Here is a 23999-nt window from a genome sequence, read left to right as displayed (position 1 = left end):
AACTTGATTTCATTGCGTTCTGTCACAGAGCAAGACAGAGACACAGTTCAAAGAATTTAATTATAGTTCAAATCATAATCTCAGCAGAGTTATGAGAAATCCTCTGTGAAGAGTGCTCCCACAGGCGATTGCATGCACCGTGACGGTGAGGAGTAGAGCTGCGAGGAAACCTCTGCTGAAGTGCCGCTGACACACAGCATGCTGGATGGCAACCACACTCCCGACATGCGGGCAGAGACGAAGAATCCTCCGATTCAAACCAAAACTGAACCATACAGGAAGTCAGGATCCAGACGCCATGCTCCGGACATGAAACAAGACCGACTGAAGAGCGCATGGCGGTTGCTCACACACAGACTTGTGCGCTCAACACAAAGACGGGACACAAAACACAAGAAAAATGGGGTGATGATGTCACATTTCTGTCTGACAAAAACCCAACCTGACAAAGTGATAGGACCGTGACAGCATTCTATACATTTAAATTTGTAAAATGGAAGTTTTCTTAATCCAGTCCAGTTTGGACTACATGAATACTTTTTGTGGTGTTAATTGAGCATTGATGAAACTGGGCAGGGGATTTTCATTTCATAGCATGCTTTGCATGGGACTTGATAGGGAGAACAAGGGTTGAAATTAAGTGTTAATTTATAAAAAAAATGTAAGTGTAGAGAATAGGGGATTTGTTCATTCTTAATATTTTGTTATATTGGTATTTAAAAAGAGTTTCTGTGTAACACATAAAGGACAGGCAAGGAGGAGCCAGGAACCGGCTGATCAGTAAAAATACATTTTAATGGTAAACCAACATAAACAAACGTGCAGCACTGCACAGCCCTCTCTCTTGAACCGGCACCCCCAGCCGCCCATTATCTCTCTCTCCCACTAACCAGCTGATTCATCGCCGGCCTTGCTCCATCACGGCCCGGCCACGCCCTCCTCCTTGTCACACTCCTCCCCTGCCCGATTCAGTCTGGGGCGACACTGGTCTGACTAACTCCCCCCTCATCTCTGGAGGGGAGTTGCTGTCCCTCCGGCCGTACTGTCAGCCGGTGGCCCACCCCACCTCCTATGAACATGAGGGGAGAGACGAGGGGAGGCGTGGAGAGAGGGAAAGGGAAAGCAGAGACACACACACACACACACACACACACACACAGAGAGAGAGAGAGAGTGAGAGAGAGAGAGAGAGAGAGAGAGAGAGAGAGAAGAACTTGCTTGCTGGCACCCTGACTTGCTGTCGCCCAGTCCTCAACCACTCCTCCGCCCTCTGCTGGATGCCAGTTCCTTTGCCCTCAGGTGGATGCCAGCTAGCTCTTCCCCCGGCAGTTGACAGCGAGTCCTTCAGCCCCTGGTGGATGGGACCGCTCCTCCCCTTGCCAGCAGCAACCCCTCCGTCCCCTGGCAAATGGCCACAGCTGCTCCCCTGGAGGATGGCAGTGGCGAGGAATCTGCGACAGCACATCCCTCCTCCCTCCCAGGTTTCGGCACCACGTAAAGGATGGGCAAGGAGGCAGCGGGATCCAGCTGAACAGTAAACAAATTTTAATGGTAAACTTAACACCAACATAAACAAATGTGCATCACGGCTGCATGCATCTCTCTCTCTCGAACCGGTACCCCCTGCTGCCCCTTATCTCACTCTCCCGCTGATCAGCTGATTCAGCGCCTCACCCGCCTCCTCGCCACAGTCTGTTAGGTTGGAGTTTTGGGGGTTACTATCGTGGTGAAGGCTGGCGCTTGTGCTTAGCAGGAGGATGGATTTTCACTTTCAAGTTATTTTGCAATTTACCCTTTTCCATTGCTCCACAGTCCAATCTTTGTGCTCCCTAGCAAATTGAAGATGCTTTCTTGTAGCCACACAGCTGTTTAGTCCCAATCCTGTACATTTTCGTCGCATTGTGCATATGAAAACGCTCTTACTTTCACTATTAAACATAGCTGTGACTTCACCAAGTGTTTTAGTGATCTCTGATCATGAACATTCAGGATTTTTTTCCTACCACATTTCTTCCGCGAAACTGACAGTTCACTACTTTTAATAATGCATTGGACGGTTCTTAACCCAATTCCAGTGATTTCAGTAATCTCCTTAGATGTTTTCTTTGCTTGATGCAGGCCAATCATTTGCCCCTTCTGAAACACAATATCCCAAAATTCACGTGGCTGGAAACCTAGCTACCGTTAAAGTGTGCATATTGTTTCTCTGCATCACACCTCCGGAAATACTTCTAAACTACATTACATATTTTAATTAAACAATGGTTTAGTCTCTCTTTCATTTAGCCATTGCTGGATAATTAGGGCAGTGATCTGTTGTTTCATTTTGTTCATGAGCTGCTTTTTTGGTGTTAATGTGAGAACAGACTGATCTCGTTAATTCAGTAATAGAAGGTAAAAAGTCCTTCTCATGAAATCTGTCTGTGCTTACCAAAATTTGAATCACTGCTCCCAGTGGCCGAAGTTGAAAGTGTTGTTGAATTAATGGTCACATGTGAGCTCCAGTTCTCACGGGACAAGAACCTGTGTCTCGTGATTAGTAGTGCTACAGGGAATTGTGTTCACACTTTCATTGATGCAAAAATGTCTTATGGGGTATAGTGCTGTCAGTTATATGGCTGAATTGGGTTCATTATAGGGTAAATGAGCTAAATTATAGGGTTGTGTTATGTGTTTTTGCAGCTTGCCTGCTTTGTTGGGGGATTTTATATCTAATTGTGTAGTAGCATGCCATAACATTTTGATGCAGCATTTCTTTTGTTTTTCTAATTTTGCATCAGCAGCATGTCCACATGCTTATGTCTAGCAGTAGTAAGTCTACGTACTTGCTAGCAGCAGCACATTGTTGTCCAATCATCTTGCATACTCTCTCTTTGACTAACATTTAAATTTGTTATTTTTGCAAGTAAGCTGGTTTCATTGAAGCATGCTGCAAGATTTTTCTCTGAAACCCTCCATCTCCCTAGCTTCACAGGTCTAGATCTGCTACATGGCGATTGTATTTATGTCTAATTGTCCAGCAACATGTCATACATGCTTAATGCAGCATGTCTTATTTCTTTCTAATTGTGGAGCAGCATGTCCACATGTTTAACTCAATGTACAGTATATCTGTTTATGTTCGAGCAGTAGCAAGTCTCCATACTTGCTCTGCAACAGAAGCAGTGTAGCAGTTCTAGTCAGCTAAGACCAACATCCTATGAATATGTCATTTCCAAATTAATATGCTAAATCTTTCAGAGTTGTCATGACTGAGCTACTTTTAACTTGACACAGCATCCCAAAATTGTGGCATTTATAGTGCTGAAAATCAGTGAGATGCCTCAAAAGCATACATATGACGCATGTGCATAGACGACAATTAAAAATAGTCCACATGGAATGCAAATATGCACCTTGTGAGAACAGGAGAGATTGATGAACTCATTTGAAAAATTGGTATTACTGGATTAAATTACAACTAAAAAATGGATACAGTTGTAATTTAAAATACTCAGCAAATGGAAACTGATAGTTTTGACAATGGCTCTTTTTTCAAGTCAAAGTAGGTCAATGTAACAATGTGTATTTGGCAGAGTGTTGTCCTCTCTGGTCTTGTTTACTGGGAATGATCAAATAAATATGTGCCATTTCCTCACTGATCAAACACAGATCAGATATTGATTCAGAGCACACTGTATCTCAGCCACAGTGGGGCTGTGTTGTGTTAGTTTAGCTGAGGCACTCTTGGTGGACGGGCGCCTGCCAGAAAACTCACTGTAGTTGTTTCATTCAGACTTTTCTTAGCTGTAAAATAAAAGGCAGACCAAACAAAGTGCTTCAAGCTTTCACATCCCACACTTAGCTGTACATAAAACCACTAAAAATTTAATTCCAAATTGCGTTACCCCAACCACAAATATTGTGGTAGCTAGCTATGTTTACATACACTAATTTTCAATCTGAATGCAGATTTTGAATGTACTGTTTATGTTTCCCCTAAACATTGTAGTCTGATACATATATTCATTTATATGACATTACATGTATTCTGAACAAACTTCTACTCTTGCAAAGAGAGTCAGTCGTTGCGTTCTGAAGAAGTGGAGATAGGCTGAGAAAGTGAGAATGGCACCAAAGTCTGTAATTGGCATTTTTGATTTGTTGAGATCTAAAAAATATGCCAGAAAAGCTTTCTTCTTATGCTACTCACTTTGCTCAGCAAACCTTGACATTATAAAACAAAATTGCAGGTTTTACACATAACACATCCAACACATTGCATCTGAATATATTAACCTGTTCATCTTAAGCACAACTGTTATCACTCAACACCATAAACTGACAGTCATGACATTTGAAATATTTATGAATTAAATGCTTTACTTACATTTTGAAGTGTTTTAACTGACTTATCCTTCAATAACAGTTCCTTGCAAAGCTTGAATCGTATGATGACTGTTCACAAGCAATCCACATTGATATGAACTGAAAAAAAAAGATCACATCGTAGTCCAAAGAAAGGGTGAAATGACGTACACACATACCTTAGGCACCATTGTTGCCAACTTAGCGACTTTGTCGCTATTTTTAGCGACTTTTCAGACCCCTTTAGCGACATTTTTTCAAAAAAGCGACTAGCGACAAATCTAGCGACTTTTTGGACAAACCTTAGCAACTTTCCAAATTCCAAATATCGCCAGTACTGCAAGCGTGAGGACTTACTTCCCCGCTGTGTCTGCTCTGTTCAGTGAGCGGCTGAGAGGAGCAGCACATTCCGTTGACTGCACACCAGCGGACATAGACATGAATGAGCTGCGCATGTGCACGCTGTGTTAGCAGGAACCAATCAGTGATCACATAGCAGCTGCCTTCTCCTTTGTTTTAATTAAAAACATTTAATTTGACCGTTTTTTCTTGGCATGCGCTTATATTCACTACTAATCAGAGTTTTAGTTCATTCCGGTTCGGTTTCTGAACTCTCCGACTTCAGATCGTATATTTACAGACTCTATACATTTTACTTATCCAAACAGTAAACCTTCTTCAAACTCATAAACATGTAACGTTAGCTAAGTTACGTTCCGTTGTCTAACAGAAAATATGTAATTGAGAACTGTTTTACTGGACATTCGGCTATACACTTATATAAAAACAGTATGAGCACGGTTTAGGGGAGATAACCGTTATTATAAACTGAAGTAGGCTACAGTACCGACAAATTAGGCAGAATGCAAATCCGACGTGATGACGTCATTAATATGCTAATAACGCATGACGTCATCTGGCGACATTTAGCTACTTTTCGAGCAGGCTTTAGCTACTTTCCATTGAAAATAGTTGGCAACACTGTTAGGCACACTGAGGTGCACATCGCCGGAAACACATGAAAACATCAAAGGTGTCTGTGGCAGGGCGGAGGGCGGGGCCGGGTTGTGATCATACATACCCGGTCCCGTATTAGGCTAATCAAGCCTCCGAGGTATAAAGGTCGACTGCAGGGTGTCGTGCGGGAGAGAGAGATTGTTTACGGACATGTCCGTCATGTGTGTGTTTATGTGGTCTTTTGAGTTTATCATTAAAACTATTATTTATATTGAAAAGCCGGTTCTCGCCTCCTTTCCATTGAATACTGTTACACTGGTGCCGAAGCCCGGGAAGGAGGAGGGATACGCCGTAGTAGAATTCTCGCCACTACCGTCCACCCCAACGGAGCAGCCGCGGCCATCTGCCGGGGGACGAGGAGCCCAGCCGCCTGAACGAGGACAATGGCCGCCGACCGCAAGGGGAGAAGGGGCTCCTAGCCGACCGTCTGGAATGGTCAGGGCCGCTGCCAGGGGCGGAGGAGTCGCCTACCGGCCGCTGAAATGCGACAGGGAGGGGCTCGCTGCCGACCGCCTGGAGCGAGAGAACCACTGCCAGGGGCGGGGGAGACCCCTTCTGTTCCCCGAGAACGCGGAGTGGTGTTCCGTCCGCCAGGGGCTGGAGGACTGCCTCGGATCCGCCCGGAGAGGCGCGGCTGTCATCCGATAGAGGGTGGAGGAGGTATAAAGGTCGACTGCAGGGTGTCGTGCGGGAGAGAGAGATCGTTTACGGACATGTCCGTCATGTGTGTGTTTATATGGTCTTTTGAGTTTATCATTAAAACTATGATTTATATTGAAAAGGTTCTCGCCGCCTCCTTTCCATTGAATACCGTTACAGTGTCCATCTTCAAAGACGTCCATTATCAAAGACATCCTATTTTTACATACACCAACAATTAAAAATAGCGCAGCTGGGAGAACGATTGCGTTCATGACAGAGGCAGCAGCTAAAGGTAATTGCTTCTCCTTTTCAGTGTTGTAACTTGACAGCGCATCTTTTAAAAGCGGCGAGATACATTACAGCGGTCAAAGTTTTTGTAGTTCATGTTTATAAACAAAATAATTAGAAACACTCCAGATGGGTCCACTTATGTTAGGAATAGTTAGACACACAAGGCCTGCTCTCTTGACCCGCATGACAGTGGGTGGGGCCAAAGGTGCGATGATGCTTGTTTTGTCATGTGTAAATACAAATGAGCAATTTGTCAAAACTTCACAAACATACAGATTTCAAAATGAGACATTTATAGCAGGATGGCAACTATAAATGCTGTTTTTAGCTTTAAAGTCCCTATTAAGAATGATAATTGCTTTGTGATGTCATGAGAGAACATATGTGCCCTCCAGAATATTCAGTGTGAGCCTGCATAGCCTTAATAATCATTGCTTTGTATAAATTAGGTTCCTGTGACAAGTATAAACAAACATACGCACACCTGCTCTGCGCATGAGAGCAAAGTATTTTAGAATACGATTGAGAAAGTAGTCTGTGATAGGGCGGAGGGCGGGACTGGGTTGTGATTCCACACACCCGGCCCCTAATCAGGCTAGTCAGCTAATCAGAGAGGGATAAAGGCCGACTGGAAGCTGCAGTGCGAGAGAGAGGGAGCGAGAGAGAGAGCTTTTCAAACAGCTGTCCAACACCTGTGTGTGTGTTTGTCTTTTTGTTTCAGTTCTTAATTAAATATTATTTATATTGTCAAGCTAGTTCTCGCCTCCTTCTTTCCCTTTAATCCCTTTACATAGTTGAATTCAAATGTTTACATGGCTAATATTTTTCTTTTATACAAATGATTTTAGATATACACAACCCCCTTCAATCACATGGAAATTACAATGGGATCCAGCTCAATCGGATAATTTTTGTGTTTACATGAAGGCTTTTCAATCCGATTGAGCTATTAGTTGGATTATAAACTGATTATTCAGGTGCAAGTAAACGGGACTACTGAGTCTTTCCAAGCTTGATAGCTACACATAATGAGTTACAGTGGCCCCCAAAAAGTATTTGGACACTTAAAATATTATCCATAAATGATGCTAGAGATTTTTTCAGACCTAACTACTTAGTGGCCAATACTGGAAGCCTTTCAAACTTAAATTAAAAAACTCCCATGCCAATAAGTACATCAATAAGTGCATTTTTAAAAATACATAAAGCATGATGCAGTGTTTGTTTGTACAACGGTAACTTGAATTTCAGTTGGTAAGCGGGAACATAAAAAACTGTAAACCAACATGGTAGGTGTTTAGAATTAAGATTGAACTTGTATTATAATTTTATCTGCTTAATATGCTGTTGTGTGAGCTGCAAGATAAGCTATAGCTTCATGTATTAGTTGGATAGTTTGGCTGGTATGAATGAGAATGCACTTGAGAAAAATATATGTTTTTATATGTATATATATTGCTGTTTTGTCAATTTTGTCAATTCCCCCTCTCTTTGGCCTCTTTCACACAGGTAACCAGGTAAACCATTGGGTTGCCTTTATTGGCATATGTACCACATGTGCTATTTACACATGCAAAGACTTTGTCAGTTTTGCTAGTACCATTCACACATCAGTACCAAATGCAGTTAAACTCCAGGAATTTGGTTATTAAACATGATAAAATTTAGTTTTGTTTTTCAAATTAAATCACACTTGCTTGTGATTTCTACAGAAGTATATATAATCACTTAACCTCAGAGGTCATTGTATGTCTTAAGTTTAGTTTAAATATTTTTATAGGCTATAGCTATAAAACTATTTCTCTATGTTTTTTGGGAACCCGACTTACACTGTTGACACATTGATTCATTTCTGCTGCTCTATCAAATATCTTATCATTATTGCATTTGGCCTGTTTGCAACACTTGGTTGGGATGTCTCATAGGTCATTTGGTTATGAATAAACCAAAAAGCCTTTAGTGCTTTGTCTTCCGTGAGAACTTTATTCATGTCTCCATTTCCCCAGAGTCACCGGAAGGCAACAGGTTACTTTCAGATTGGGGCTCATTTAGGGTATGCTAATTGTCCTTTACTATGTAAGAATCTCTTTGGAAAAGTTTGAGAGGAGCAGGACCAACCTTCTGTTCTGTCATGAATCATTGATCATTTTCTTATTTCATGATGTCAATATTTAAATGGCAACAAATCAACAGATGTTGTAACCATTATGCTGAAAATTAATCTGATACAGTTAAATAAGTAGTTCATCCAAAAATAAAAAGTTATCATCATCTACTAAACCTGGCATTCCAATACTGGTCTTTTTTTTTATTTTATTTTTATTTTTTATTTTTTATTAATGAATTAAAAGCATTCATTTTATGATCTGTAATAATTTTGACTTTATATAATGACATAATGCTACACTTTATTCTCAATCTATTACGAATTTAAACTCTTAATGCTACAACTTTATTCTCGTAATTTTTACTTGATTAGCAAAATATTACGACTTTATTATGGAAATCTTATTTCTTTGCATTTTATTTAACGTGGCAGTAAAACGCCATTGTGGGATCACACAGTAAAGTTAAATATAACTTGAAATAACACCTGCGTTGAGTTTCATGATTCCTGGTTGCTTTTAACAAAGCAAAGTTTCAACGCTTGATAAACGGTAAGATAGTATTTTTGCAGACTTAAGTAAAATAATTAGGCAAGTTCAATGTCATTTGATTTTAAACCATTTAAAAATCAAGGCACCCTATTTAAACGCATCAGTTTAACTCCACGCACATGACATGGAAATGTGAACTAGCATGGGTAGAACGCACATACAGTCCTTTTTGTTTGACTTTCATTTTAAGACCTATGTGTTGTGCTAATTAGGCTTATACTGCTTAAACTGTGCTGCATTCCATTTGCAATAAACATTCTTTATTCCCGCGTACCGACTCCCGGCTAAACCCAAATAACCAAACAAGTTGACTGGCGCATGCATTAAAATCTACTTTGTGTGTGGACTGTTAAAATCAAATGAAGATTAGAAATGAGGTTATAGATTATATATTTAGAAATAAGGCTTGCATAATAAAACCTCAATGCCTCTGATACAGAAAAGCTGCACCCCCGTGAGAGAAAATAGAAAGCTCCCACACGAGGCATTTGTACTGATTCATCAGATGAACTTGAGCACGAACAGCGATTAAAAATGTGAACTGTCAATTATTGCAGTTGGGCTCAATGATCGGAATGAATTTACATTTGAATCCAGAATGGCAGCCTACCTTGTTGCTTATTTACCCTGATGTAATGAACTTTATTAAGCCTTACTTTTTTTGTTGTTGTTTTTTTTATCACAAAACATTCATGGCTATTAACAAAGGTTTCGGGACTTCAGCCCTATCAGCCAGGGTCTAGCAACACTGCTGTTTCATATGTTTATTTAAAATGAACCCTCAGTATTGTTTAATCACCTGCTGTGGCTCTGAATGTTCTCGTCTCAAATATTGATAAATGTTTACGGTATAATATCATGCAGAAACCTCATTGCTATCTGTAGCAGGTGTTGTAAAATAGTAAAATCTGTCTTCAGCTGATAATTAAGTTTGGTATATGTACCTACGATGAAACAAATCAACTTGCAACCAGGACATATCTAGAGCTTTAAAATAGGGTGATATTATATTTTAAGCCTCATTTTATGGAACCACTGTCTCATGCAATATATCATAAGTGGAAACTATAGTATAAACTTTTATTATTGAATTAGAAGTTTTAAATTCTTCCCTGCTCAGTCAATCTCCACTTTAACTTTCACATTCTTCTTGTATTTTTGGTGATTCACATTCTTCATGCATATGCACCCTTCTGGGCAGGGAGGATAATTTCTAGCAAAAATTGACTTTCACCCACACCTATAATATTATTCTGAAGATATGGATTAAACCACTGGAGTCACTTGGATTACTTTTATGCTGCCTTATGTGATTTTTTGAGAGTCACTGCCATCCACCCAGGGGAGCACCGCTGCCATCCACCGGGGGAGGAGTAGACCGACCGCCCGGACGTGGTGAACAGCCGCCGTCCACGAGGCGAGTGGGGACTGGACTCCCTGACCGCCTGGAGCGATGGAGCCGCTGCCAGGGGCGGAGGAGAGCCCTGCCATCCCCCAGAAACGCCGAGGGGTCAAAGGAAGACCGCCTTCCGCGAGAGAAAGGGGGAAGTGTTCCCCGACCGCCTGGAGCGGTAGGGCCGCTGCCAGGGGCGGAGGAGTGTCCCCACGAGACGCCGAGAACGCTGAGGGGCGTTCTGACCGCCGGGGGTAGTCAGTCTGACTCCGGTCCGCCCGGGGAGAAGTGGCTGTCGTCCGCCTGAGAGGGTGAAGAAGTGATCGAGGACCATGCGACGGTGTATCAGAGAACCGGCGAGTAGTTTTTTTTTCATCTCTCTCTCACTGCCGCTCTGCGTAGGCCTTTTCCCTCTCTTTTAAATTTTACAGTGTTTTTTGTGGGGGTACTACACTGTTACAGGAAGAACCCCCCCAGTTTAATTATTTCTGTTTCCCTCCCCTTGCCCCCTCCCTCGTCCAGGTAGACTTAGGGCACGCCCTCCCCCAGGGAAAGAAGGGGCTCCCCAGCCTGAGAGAACGAGGGAGGAATGTGGCAGGGCAGAGGGCGGGCCGGGTCGTGATCTACACACCTGGTCCCGTATTAGGCTAATCAAGCCTTCGAGCGGGATAAAGGTGGACTGCAGATGATTGTGCGGGAGAGAGAGATCATTTACGGACATGTTCGTCATATCTGTGTGTTTATCTTTTGCTTAAGTTGTTTATTAAAATATTATTTATATCGTCAAGCCGGTTCTCGCCTCCTCCTTTCCAGGTGTATTCACAGTGCACGCTACACATTCTGATGCACGTAACTTAGTACAATTCACCTGTTTATTGGCTTCATTGTCAAAGTTTTTGCTGTACCTAATTAAGTTACCGGCAAGCTGGCAAATATTGTGAGTGTTAAATTTGGACACTGTGTGCAGCGATACACAATGAGATATGATATCAAGTTCAACAACATTGGGATCCTTGTAAATGAGAGTGCCATTCAGCACGGCCCAGGGTGCTTCACACGAGTTTGGAAACATCCTGGTGAGAGCACAATTTGGATAAGAGCACTGTTGCTCGACAAGTTTTAAGGAGCTGATTTGAGCTGAAGTGTGTTTGTTTGTGTGCAGTATGTGTGTGTGTGTGTGCCTTCCTGCTGTTTCCCCAGGCATGTGACCTTGTGGCATGTTCTTGATTTATTCATTTGAAATAATTTACTCTGATGGGCTTCATTGTGTCAAAACACTCTCATTAACTGTGGTCTGTGCACTTTGTTTCTCACTTAACCTATTGTACTGCCAGGGTGGCACCAGAATAAATATACATAGAGCAAATCCCTTGTGCTAAGAGAGGCTAGCTTGATGAATGCACACTTTGTTCTAAGGTGTGCAGCTGTGGCCAATAGACAATTAGCGATGTCTTTAGTTACTCTTGCAGGTGGTCCAATGGAAGCTGGTGAATTGCATCTGAGGAGGTAACATTAGTTGAACTTTGGGTCTATCTGAGGTAGGAATATGCAAAACTACATCATTTCAAAATCAAAATGACGGGTTGCTTGAATGATCTTGCATACATATATTAACCTTAAGAAACTATTTGAATCTCTATAAAAACATTTGTGTATCGCTTCTCCGATATAAACTATTCTTGGAAGTACTACATATATATATACAGTAAATCTGATGATTTAGCGCTTAGTATTTTTGTCAAAGATGTTCTTTTTACCAAGCCTAATAAATTGTTATTGGGGTGAAATTAAACAATATAAATACCATACCTATACTTGTACTGGGGACTTTAATGTCACCAAATTGTAAGATCGACACTCCTTTTCAGTTGATGCAAAAATGTCTGAAAGGGGATGGTGCTTGACAGTAATTCAGCTGAATAAGTTTGATGTCAGGGTACATGAACTTTCAAAAGCAACATTTTGATTTCCTGTGGGATCAAGTTGGAAATTTTCCATCAACCTCCTTGCCCCCTTTTGCACCGCCTTGGGGGATTGCAGACTTCAGTTTGAAAACAATTGAACTAGTTGGTGGAAGGACAACAATTCGACGAGTTGGCCATCGTGACCCGTCCCTTGTCCGAGTGCTCAGGTCAAGGTATTTTATTTTACAGGATGCTGACGAAAAAAGGAAATGATTTGTGAGAGGAATTATTTTGTTTGACATACATTGTGATTCCTTTTGATTCCCATTGAATGTGGCTTCACTGGCTTTGGAAAATCGTCCCAGAGGTGCCGTTTGGTTTTGGTCCCTGATAGTTCACTGCTTCTCAGCAGTTTTGTGCCGTTTTGTTGTGGATTATTGTTTATCTTACCTCTGTGACCGATGAACCCAATCGAGAACAGATCTCCTTTGAAAGTTGTGGGAGACACTGTGAAGTTGTTGCTAAGTCTTGGTTTGGCTGTGTTTTCATGTGAATGTGGAACTATTAGGCCTACAAGAAGTCAGTGAGCCTGAAGCAGTTTTTAGTGGAATGAATGTCTAAGTGTATTTATTGGAGGCCGATATCCACAAAATTCAACCTGAAGAATTTGTGGGACAGGGTAATTGTGGGCCTCAACTGTTTTTGAAAGATTTCCTTTAAAAATCATGTGCATATTGTAAATTCAGACTCACCTTGAGGACCTGATGCAAACTCCTGTAATGTAGGGTCATTTAGAAGCACAAACAAGACTTCTCTAAGGTTTCCTTAAAAGGATAGCAGAGGCAGGTTTACATGAATTATTTTTGTCTTTTGTAGGGCTGTACTTTTAATTGCTCAAAGATTCTAAAATTGTCATTCTGTTTCAGTTTATAGCAGACGGTGTGTGCTTTTTTTTTCTTTATTGCTTACACAATTTAGCTTTCAGTGTGTTCTGTATATGTACTTAATGTTAAATCACTGTGTTTGCAGGGTTTCAAGACCAAAGATGGATATCTTGTTGTGGCAGCGGGAAATGACCAGCAATTTATGAAAGTGTGCAAAGTAAGCAAAAAGCTTTTATTGTGTACTCAAAAAGACACATGTTAATAAATCTAGCCATGCTTTATTTGTACATTTCAATCACTGGCATATTTTACAGCTGAATCCATTTGTTTTGACAGATAGAAAAGGCTTCACATTTCCTAACACAGTTTTGTCACTTAACATGTCTGTATTGCCAAGGTTCTGAGTTTGAATGGCCTGGCAGAGAGCCCGAAGTACAAAAGCAACACTTTAAGAGTTCAGCACCGGAAAGAGCTGTTGGAGGTTCTCTCTGAGAGGTAAGCCTCACCTTTTATTTAAACTCAAAAATAATGCAGGAACCAGGGTGACATTCAGAATTGAATTGAGAATGCCTTTTAAATAACTATTCAGTAGAATTGAATTTAGTATAAATGTTTGAAATGCTACCTATAGTCATTAATACATTTAATTTGATTTAATTTTAATTTAATTTTGAAATTAACATGAACCACGATTACTTAATGCCGTAAAAGCAATGTTCATTGCATTGTTTATGTAATGTTTAGTTAAATAATGTTAACAAATACCATTCTTGTTTTTAAGTAATTTTAAAATTAATTGAAACGAAATTAAATTAAATGTATAATTAATTTGTAACAATTTACTGTTTTATTTGTTAACATTTATGAAAATACAACTGTTTATTTGTAGTCCCTGTTTGTTTATATACATAAACCAATGTTATATTTAAAAAAATATATTAGATGTTAAAATTATCAATAACAAAGATTAATAAATACTGTAAATATTGCTCATTGTTAGTTTATATAATGTAGTTTACTAATGTTAACAAAAACATTTAACATACATTTTTATTCAAATTAAATTAAATGATAATTGAGTAAATATAGGCTTATACGCCAATAATTATTTCTATAAAGGTATCTAAAACAATGTCTTGAACCTTTGGTAGTGCAGGGAATCATTAGTCAAAGTTAATTATGTAATTATTTATGCTTTGTCACAAAACTTGTGTTAGAGTAATGATATTCCTCTGCTGTGTGACTGCATTGATTTTCTTAGAATTCAAAAAAATTCCTCCAGCTGTCGTTCCAATTCATCACACTGTGACATTTGGCTAATTTAATTATAAATCCAAACTCATTTGGAGGGGAGCCAATTCTTAAATTTGGATGTTATAGCTATTCCCCCAGCATTCAGCCAAGAATGCCCTGTCCTTGTCCTCGTTGGCTTGTATCTGCTGCAGTTTCCAGTCTGGGTTTGGGAAACTTTAATAAGATGACAAATCAATGACTCTAGACTTTTAATTATATTTTCATGAACCCGCACATATTTCACCACCTTTACAAAATTCAAATGGCACATTCTGTTTGGATGAATCAGCATCTGAACTAAAGATCATATATATCAACAATATGAGAAACTTTATACGTTTAAAATATCAGAAGAAAAAGAGGACTTCAGTTAAGTTCGGATATAAATAGTTAAATATTTCAAAGTGTTTGTGGTGTTCCAGTATGCATGCCGGTTAATACAGAGGCCTCTTGTCCTTCTGGGGGGTGGGCAGAGGATTTGGCCAAACGTCACTTGAATTTTTGGTCATATTATCGTATCCTTGCACTGTTTTCCAGTACCCCACCCTTCTGTCCCTTTCCAAAATCCGCTCAGTCCTCTGTCCTCCCTCAGGTTCATGGAGAAGACGACCGGGGAGTGGCTGAGACATTTTGATGGCACAGGCGTCCCCTGTGGCCCTATTAACAATATTCAGCAGGTTTTCACAAACGCACAGGTTAGTTTGCGGTCACATCCACAGTTACACCTTCAAATGTAGTATATTCTTTAGTAAAGGATAACCTGACACCATGCAGTTGAGAAAGGTGAGTGTCCACTTGTATTGTTCAGATAATACTGTTTAGCAAAACTTGCTTGGTTAAAAAAAAGAAGCGTTAAGTCTGTTTCTTTCATCAACATCATTAGCTAATAAAGTCAAATGAGCTATGCTATCGTACATGTCCCCAGAGCATGTATTTTAACACTGCTGGAATTTGAACCTGTTCTTTTATACCAAAGATGCAGTTTCCCTGCATCTCACACACGCACACACACACACACACATACACACACACACACACATGTTGTGTTTCCATGTTTTATGGGGACTTTCCATAGACATAATGGTTTTTATACTGTACAAACTTTATATTCTATCCCCTAAACCTAACCCTACCCCTAAACCTAAACCTCACAGAAAACTTTCTGCATTTTTACATTTTCAAAAAACATAATTTAGTATGATTTATAAGCTGTTTTCCTCATGGGGGCTGACAAAATGTCCCCACAAGGTCAAAAATATTGGGTTTTACTATCCTTATGGGGACATTTGGTCCCCACAAAGTGATAAATACACGCTCACACACACACACACACACACACACACACTTAATTTCAACCACATGTTGGTACGGAAAGTGCCTGCACTAATTTCAGTGCTCAGAAGTTACATTAACTTGGTTTTCTCTCTAGCACATCATATGTTCAGAATCAGCAAACATTATTTTATCCATGTGTCTTTAAGAATTGATTTGAAACATTCCAGTGAGACAATACTCTAATTTTATCCCATGCGGTTTGCTATATTTGCTGTTTCAATACCACTTTTATTCATGAAAAATATGAAAACATATTAGCCATGTTAGTCATTCATTTTTACATAATCAAAGGCAGTATATCTTACTGCAAAATGTCAAGAAGAGAACATGTATATCATGTGTTAGATCTACGGAATCTAAGAATATACACATAAATACATATTTGGGCAAAGCAATCTTTCTCTCAACACAAACTGGCTGACTGAGTAAAACCACCTTTGACCACGTCATGCAAATGCCCACTAGATGATTTGTTAAAATACCGTAATGTGTTGAATTTTAGCATTTTGTCTCATTGTCATTTAATCATAGTTGTCTTATTGTCAGATTGTTTTAAACAGATGTAATAATGTAGCTTGAATAATGTGATGAAATTTTGGAGATGGGTAAAAATATGATATAACAAGCTTTTTGTCAACAATAGCATTGTACATATACAAAAAAACTTTTAACACAGATTGTAAGTGATTCGACAATGTTATGTTTATCAGGACATAGTTCTATCAAGTCTATGGCAAGCCAAATTGACTTTTAATCATGTGCAGGATATGAATTATAGATATCAACATTTCAGTTTTCACTAGTTAAAGTGCTAATTTGTGATATTAGCAATGGAATTACTACTAATGTGAGTGCTGATTTTTGGGAGCAGTATTTACATTAGCACTAGTAGAAATGTTAATTCTTGATATTAAAAATGGCATTTCAGCTAGTAAAAAAACCTTAAAAAACCTTTTTACTAGTAGAATATCACAATCATCTGTCATTCACTCCTATTCAAATCCAATTACAGATTACTTTTATTAATTACTTACTAGTTGAAATTCCAATTTCACTGTTGGTCAAAGTAGGGATTCTTTCTGCTGGTCGCTCTAACGTTATTGATGGGCTGCACAACTGGCCATAGATTTTTGTAAATCTGATCACGAATTTGATTTATTGCCTGTAGAAATAGGATGACATTCTATTTTAACAACAAATACGTTTTTGTATAACTAGAAATAAACACTCTGAAGGGCATTTGTATTTAAACTTCATCAATATCATTAACAAGATTAATTATTTTCAGTTCATGAATAAAACTCGCCAGAAATTCTGACAATTAAACACACTTTTCAAAAGTTAAACTTTTCTCAGCTTGTCATGACGTTGGATATGCCCATACCACATCACCCATCGTACATCCAATTGCAAACTTGCATTGAAAATTAATTGCTTACGCTGCAAATTGCTGTCAGTATGAACGCCCCTTTCCACTACACTTAACACAGGGTCAGTTCCCATAGAGTAATCTGAGGTTAAGACCCTGCCACAATTGTGATGTGAGTTCATGAAATATCCCTTGTGGGGTTCAAACCGTCAACCTTTTAGAAACAAGCCCAAATCTTAAACAACTAGGTTACATCCCCCTCTCAATCGTATCATAATCATTAACATTAATGGTACAACATTAAAGTTATAAAAACTGGTAACACTTTACAATAAGTTTATGTTCATTAACATTAGTTAACTACATTAACCTGAACTAAAAATGAACAATACTTTTAAAGCATTAACTCATTTTAATTTTAACATATACTAATACATGTTTAAAATGAAAAGTTGTATTCGTTAACATTAGATAATGCATTATGAACTAACATAAAATATAAATGAACTATTGTATTTTCAAATATGAACATGAACCATTGTTTTTAATGCTGTAAAAAATATAGTTAATTAATGATACCTAATGTTTTATCTAATATTAACAAATACAAACTTATTGTAAAGTGCAATAAGTTGCTCTGCTCTCAAATATTTAATAGCTTAGAAATGGCTCTTATGAATGCATTAACAATAAAATTATTTTTAAAATCTGAATACATTCAATAAACACAATTGTATCTGTACCCTGTTCAGAAACTAGTTGTCTTAACTAAACTCGAGTTATCTAATCTTATCTAAGTTATCCTAGTATATCTGGTCAGTGCATCTCTAAGGACTTTTACAAGTTAAAAGATAACAAAGCATGTCTGGAAGTCAGTCAGGTGTCATATAACACATTCAGCATCTGCATCAGCCGAAGTTTATCCAGAAATGCCCAGTACAGTTACATTCTGGCAGCTTTGACAGCTGAGGATGATGAATCCATCTGGAGATGCTATCTGACAGAGGACACCGCAAAGCCATCGCTCCTTTTGACTGAGCGAGGAAACCAATAACATCCAGCATTCACTGGAGAAATCAGCAGTAGCTGTGAGGGCACTGAGGAAATTAGCCAACAGACGTGAAGAGCAAGCTGAGGAGATGATTCAAGAGAAGGGACAGCTGCACATGCAAGGGGCAGAAAGCCAGATGTGGACGAGAAGCGGTGCTAGGAAGAGATAAATGAGGGAAGCAGATGGAAATGGGTAGGGCTGTTAAGGAAACTCATGTTGCATTTTTGTTGGAACCATAGAGATAATGTGGATGAACTGATATAGTAGTAGAACATCCCAGGGGTTTGTCATTTTGACCAGAGATTGAAACAAAACATTGTCAATAAATCTTGAAACTGCTGCCGTTATTCTGGTGACCTTCATTCAAAGCTGTATCTTCATAACTGTAACTTCCACCTTTTGAAGCACTATAATTCAGAGTTCACTTTTAAGTTGGTAAATTCGGCACTGCATTAGTAGCAGATGCAATGGGTAATGGGTGATCACACCAATCTGTTGGCAGATGACGCTTGATGCTCTGCCGCTGATGCAAGCGTTATTGCAGGAATATATACAGTGCACCCGAAAAGTATTCACAGCTCTTACCTTTTTACACATTTTGTTATGTTAGAGCCTTTTTCCAAAATTTATTAAATTCATTATTTTCCTAAAAATTCTACAAACAATACCCCATAATGTCAACGTAAAAGAAGTTTGTTTGAAATCTTTGCATATTTATTAAAAATAAAAAACGAACGTGATAAAATCACATGTACATAAGTATTCACAGCCTTTGCCATGACACTCAAAATTGAGCTCAGGTGCATCCTGTTTCCACTGATCATCCTTGAGATGTTTCTACATCTTGATTGGAGTCCACCGGTGGCAAATTCAGTTGATTGGACATGATTTGGAAGGCACACACCTGTCAGTATAAGGTCCCACAGTTAACAGTGCATGTCAGAGCACAAACCAAACCACGAAGTACAAGGAATTGCCTGTAGACCTCCGAGACAGGGTTGTATCGAGGCACAGATCTGGGGAAGGGTACAGAAAAATTTCTGCGGCATTGAAGGTCCCAATGTGCACAGTGGCCTCCATCATCCGTAAATGGATGACGTTTGGAACCACCAGGACTCTTCCTAGAGCTGGCCATCCGGCCAAACTGAGGGATCGTGGGAGAAGAGCCTTAGTCAGGGAGGTGACCAAGAACCCAAAGGTCACTCTGACAGAGCTCCAGCGATTTTCTATGGAGAGAGGTGAACCTTCCAGAAGAACAATCATCTCTGCCACACTCCACCAATCAGGCCTGTATGGTAGAGTGGACAGACGGAAGCCACTCCTCAGTAAAAGGCACAAGACAGTCTGCCTGGAGTTTGCCAATAGGTACCTGAAGAACTCTCAGACCTTTAGAAACAAAAGATTTAACTCTTTGTCCTGAATGGCAAGTGTCATGTCTGGAGGAAACCAGGCAAAGCTCATCACCTGGCCAATACCATCCCTACAGTGTAGCATGGTGGTGGAAGCGTCATGCTCTGGGGATGTTTTTCAGCGGCAGGAACTGGGAAAAAAGTCAGGATCAAGAGAAAGATGAATGCAGCAATGTACAGAGACATCCTTGATGAAAACCTGCTCCAGAGTGCTCTGGACCTCAAACTGGGACAAAGGTTAATCTTCCAACAGGACAACAACCCTAAGCACACAGCCAAGATAACAAAGGAGTGGCTACGGGACAACTCTGTGAATGTCCTTTAGTGGCCCAGCCAGAGCCCAGACTTGAACCCTATTGAACATCTCTGGAGAGATCTGAAAATGGCTGTGCACTGACGCTCCCCATCCAACCTGATGGAGCTTGAGAGGTCCTACAAAGAAGAATGGGAGAAACTGCCCAAAAATAGGTGTGCCAAGCTTGTAGCATCATACACAAAAAAACTTGAGGCTGTAATTGTAACAAAGTCTTGAGCAAAGGCTTATGTACATATTATTTTTTTATTTTTTTTATTTTTAATACATTTTCTAAGATTTCAAACAAACTTCTTTCATGTTGTCATTATGGGGTATTGTTTGTAGAATTTTTATGAAAATAATGAATTTAATCCATTTTGGAATAAGGCAGTAACATAACAAAATGTGGAAACAGTGAAGCGCTGTGAATACTTTCCAGATGCACTGTACTGGAGCACAGTACCATTTCATCTCTCGTGGTCTGGATGCTCAAATGTTCTCTATGTTGTTGAATCTGCACACATTAACATTGAGTGGATTATCTTCTTCCTCCCTGCTTGTGCTCAGATGAAAATCATATCCTTTATCACACCCGTGTTTGAAACCCTATATATATAAACCCTATATAATCACATAATTGTGATTTGTGTTTTTTAAATTTGTCAACATAAAGATCTTTTCACATAAGTTTTCCAACTTGTGAGCATTTTATCCCTCTGTCTGATGGCCATGAGTGCTGCGAATGAATGAAATTCAAGAGCTGTGCTCTTGTTTAACCTTCTTTCTGATGGACGATGCCAGTCCTCCTACCTACCACCATACTTCTGCAGCTCCAAAGGAACCATATGAGGGATGTACGTTAGGCTGGGATGGTGAGTGCGGATAATTTGAGTAGAATTTGTTGCTGGTGCAGTCCTTCACATCTCCATTTCAAGCATCTTCGCCCGTTCAGTTCGACTGTGTTGATCTGCACCCCATGATTGGTGTGCATGGTGCGATCTCGTTTGCCGGTTATGATGAAGAAGAGGACACTATATCTGTCCCAGAGTCTGAAGGTGAGGTCTGGACTCACTCAGCTGGGTATTTCCGAAGCGTTCTCGGCTTGATGAACCGTCCTTACAGAGCCGGCGTAACTCTGTGTGCTGCCACTTGGTATCGTTTTTCCCTGAGCTGCACGACCAGCTGGTCAAAATATGACTTGGGCCCTACTCTGTGTGGATGCACGTTGCTGGTGCAAAGAGGATATGCTGGAATTCCCCCAGTGGAATAGGCATTAGAGGCCCATTTATGCCTCTCCTCTGCACTGTTGGCTTACATTTGCAGACTTATGCAAGGCCTATGCAGTGGCAGGCCAGGCTGGTTCATTTCTGGACAATATGGCAGTCTTGCTGGCCTACCAGGCTGACTTGTTTAAGGATATGGACGAGAATGGCCAGAACGCAAGTCATTTAAAGTGCTTCGTCATAGCACTGATCCTGTGTTTCAATCTACTAAAGTCACCACCCAATCCATCGGCCAGTCTTTGGTAGCCTGGTGTTCATATAGCATCATCTTTGGCTCAGTTGGACAGAGATACATGATAAGGATGGGGAGCCCTGTGCGATGGTCATCCAACCTTTAGCACCTGGACAGGTGCACGAGTGGTAAGGCACATAATCGCCTGGAGCTGCTTGCAGTCTTCCTTGCTCTCAGAGCTTTTTGGTCAGTTGTGCGGGGCTTCCATGTTCTAAACCGGACACACAACACTGCAGTTGTGGTGTACATAAACTGCCAGGGGAGGAGTGCAGTCACACCCTATGTTGAACCTGGCATATGAGCTTCTCCTCTGCTGTGAAAAGAATTGTTATTGTGTTTCTCTCGTCCATTCCATTTTTTCAGATTGAAGGTGAGACTCTGTCAGCGTCTTTCAACATGCATCAGGGGTGGGCTTTAGAGATGTGAGGAGTTTCCCATAGTGTCAGCTACTGACGCAGTGTTGCAGCTGTAACCAGTACATTCTTCCTCTTCATGAAGCATAACTTACACTCTTCCTGTCTCTCTTGTCCAAGCAGCTTGTGCATTTTGATGTTATCAAGTATCCTCTTGTTGAAAAGAATTATACTAGATCTCTTTTGACGTACAATTGGTAGCCTCTGCAAGTCACGTCAATCCCCCCAAATCTTACAAATTTAAAATGCTCACAGCTTTGAACTCTTATAAAGTTCTCACTTTATTATGTCACACAAATAAACAATGTCCTACATCAATCAAAATGAATAAACCACACACAGCTCTTTCTTTTCCATGTGGAATTCATAGTTTGCTTTTGAGTGTTGAGTGTGAAGAAATTATCCAGGCATGCATGACTGAAAATGTCTTGTTGAGCCTCTCGTTATTTCATCTTCTACCAGTTCTTTGAAGTATGTTTGGGTTCATTTGAATGACTACAGCTTAATTTGAAGCCCATTTGAAGCTAGAAAGAAAATGCAATGATGAAAGTGTTGTTAGCCATTTCAGATTGTTTGTTAGAGGTCTTAATTTTTGTTGGACCTCTTCAACTACATGTCATCAAATGAGTGACGTTTGCTTGACATGCATGTAGTATCAGGTTGCTCTACCTCTTAATTTTCATAAATCACATCCGTAACAGTTAGATTACATTTAGATATTGCCGGTCAGTCTAGTTCCCCGGTTGTAGTCCCAATGTAACAAAAATGTCCATGTTATCGCAAATTTCACAATTGAGCCACCACTCGGATTAGGCCCAGCAAAGCATTAATATTAATATGAAATTTCCAAAGCATCAGGCCTGTCGGATCAGGTGCCAGGCACAGATGTTGGACTTGGACAAAATGGCTTCCAGATGTGAGCATGGTTGAATACAGAGTAATATCATGAACAAAAAATATCTGAAGAATAGTCCATTTCTATTTTGAGCTTCCAAGCTTCAATGAAAATCTGATTGTTATTGGTGTGTTTGAGTCTGTGCATGAGTGAATAAAGCCTTCAAATTATTTCCTAAACTAGTGTCCTCATCCATCACTCTCAAAAAGCTGAGGGCAATCCTGTTTATCTAAATCGTGTTTTAACTCCATAGTCCCTCTGATCCAGAGTTTGTTCCTGAGAACCCATGCAGGGCTCAGAGTGAAATCCACACCACTGTGATCTCCAACTCTGTGACTTACAAAGTCAAGCAATAATTTTTAAATCCCTTTGAAAACTTTCTTTGGAAATTCTCAGTTGATCTAAATTTTTTTCAAACTTCACTTAGAGCACTGAGTGACTGCAAAGCCTTGGTGAATAGCGTCCTGTTCCGTGTCATTTAACTTCCTCAGTGCTTTGCCTTCTGCATGCCAAGATACAACATGTAGAAAGCACAAACAGTCAATGAGTTTTATGAAAATAAATAAAAGTAATCCCTCGAGGAGGACACTATTTGCTGACAAGCATGTTAAGCATGTCTCAGTGGATTGAATTATGACCTCTAGTCTTCCTATAAGATTTCCCCCCTTAATTTTTTTGCAATTCAATGTGGAGATATTGGAGTAAGCCAGCTGCACACAATAACAGATAATTACAGACGATTGTGTTGTCTCACGGTAGAGTTTTCCATTGAATGTTTACAAGTAAAGGGATGTTTCCGGGCCCTGTGGACTTTCAAATGCATTCAAATGAGTGAACGGCCAAGCAGTGAAGCTTAAACAGATGTTGTAGGCAGCACTGTCGCAGGTTGAAGAGGGCCCTCAGTCTCCTGTTGATTTCTAACACTATTGCTGCAGTAATTGGTCCAGCCATGTGAAAATATTCATTAAGTTTAGATTGATTCAGTAGAACAATTGTATGATTTCTTTTTTAGTTTTTTTTTTTTTTTAAGTCAAACTTAATGAAGTCCCATAAAGGTTTGCTGTTGATGCTTCAGTTTGGATTGGCAGCTCAAACTAATTTTAAAATCTCTGTCAGCTTCCTCAGTGTGCTTTTTGCCAGATGACCTATGCCTGCTACTAGCTCATTTTATTTGAATTGGCTCCCTAACTCTAATCTGTGTGAGTAATGAAGGTTTACTTTGAAAGCTTGCTCTTTTCCTGGCTGAAGACACAAGGATGTTTGCCATTGTTATGGCCTAGAGGTGAAAA

The 23999-nt window shown here is 39.9% G+C and overlaps 1 protein-coding gene across 3 annotated transcripts in view; it reads left to right on the top strand.

Annotated features, from left to right (window-relative positions):
• The window catches only part of sugct (succinyl-CoA:glutarate-CoA transferase), a 135410-nt gene that overhangs the window by 29517 nt on the left and 81894 nt on the right, over window positions 1–23999 (top strand). For all 3 annotated transcript variants that reach the window (XM_052113614.1, XM_052113616.1, XM_052113613.1), the window contains exons 10-12: window positions 13281–13352; window positions 13533–13630; window positions 15021–15123. In XM_052113614.1, the coding sequence (XP_051969574.1) occupies window positions 13281–13352; window positions 13533–13630; window positions 15021–15123 (273 nt within the window). The remainder of the gene's footprint in view (window positions 1–13280; window positions 13353–13532; window positions 13631–15020; window positions 15124–23999) is intronic.

The sequence above is a fragment of the Xyrauchen texanus genome, chromosome 41 (genome assembly GCF_025860055.1).
Source record: "Xyrauchen texanus isolate HMW12.3.18 chromosome 41, RBS_HiC_50CHRs, whole genome shotgun sequence".
NCBI lineage: Eukaryota > Metazoa > Chordata > Actinopteri > Cypriniformes > Catostomidae > Xyrauchen > Xyrauchen texanus.
The sequence above is the reverse complement of the archived record's forward strand: the minus strand, read 5'-3'. Positions and strand labels throughout refer to the sequence as shown.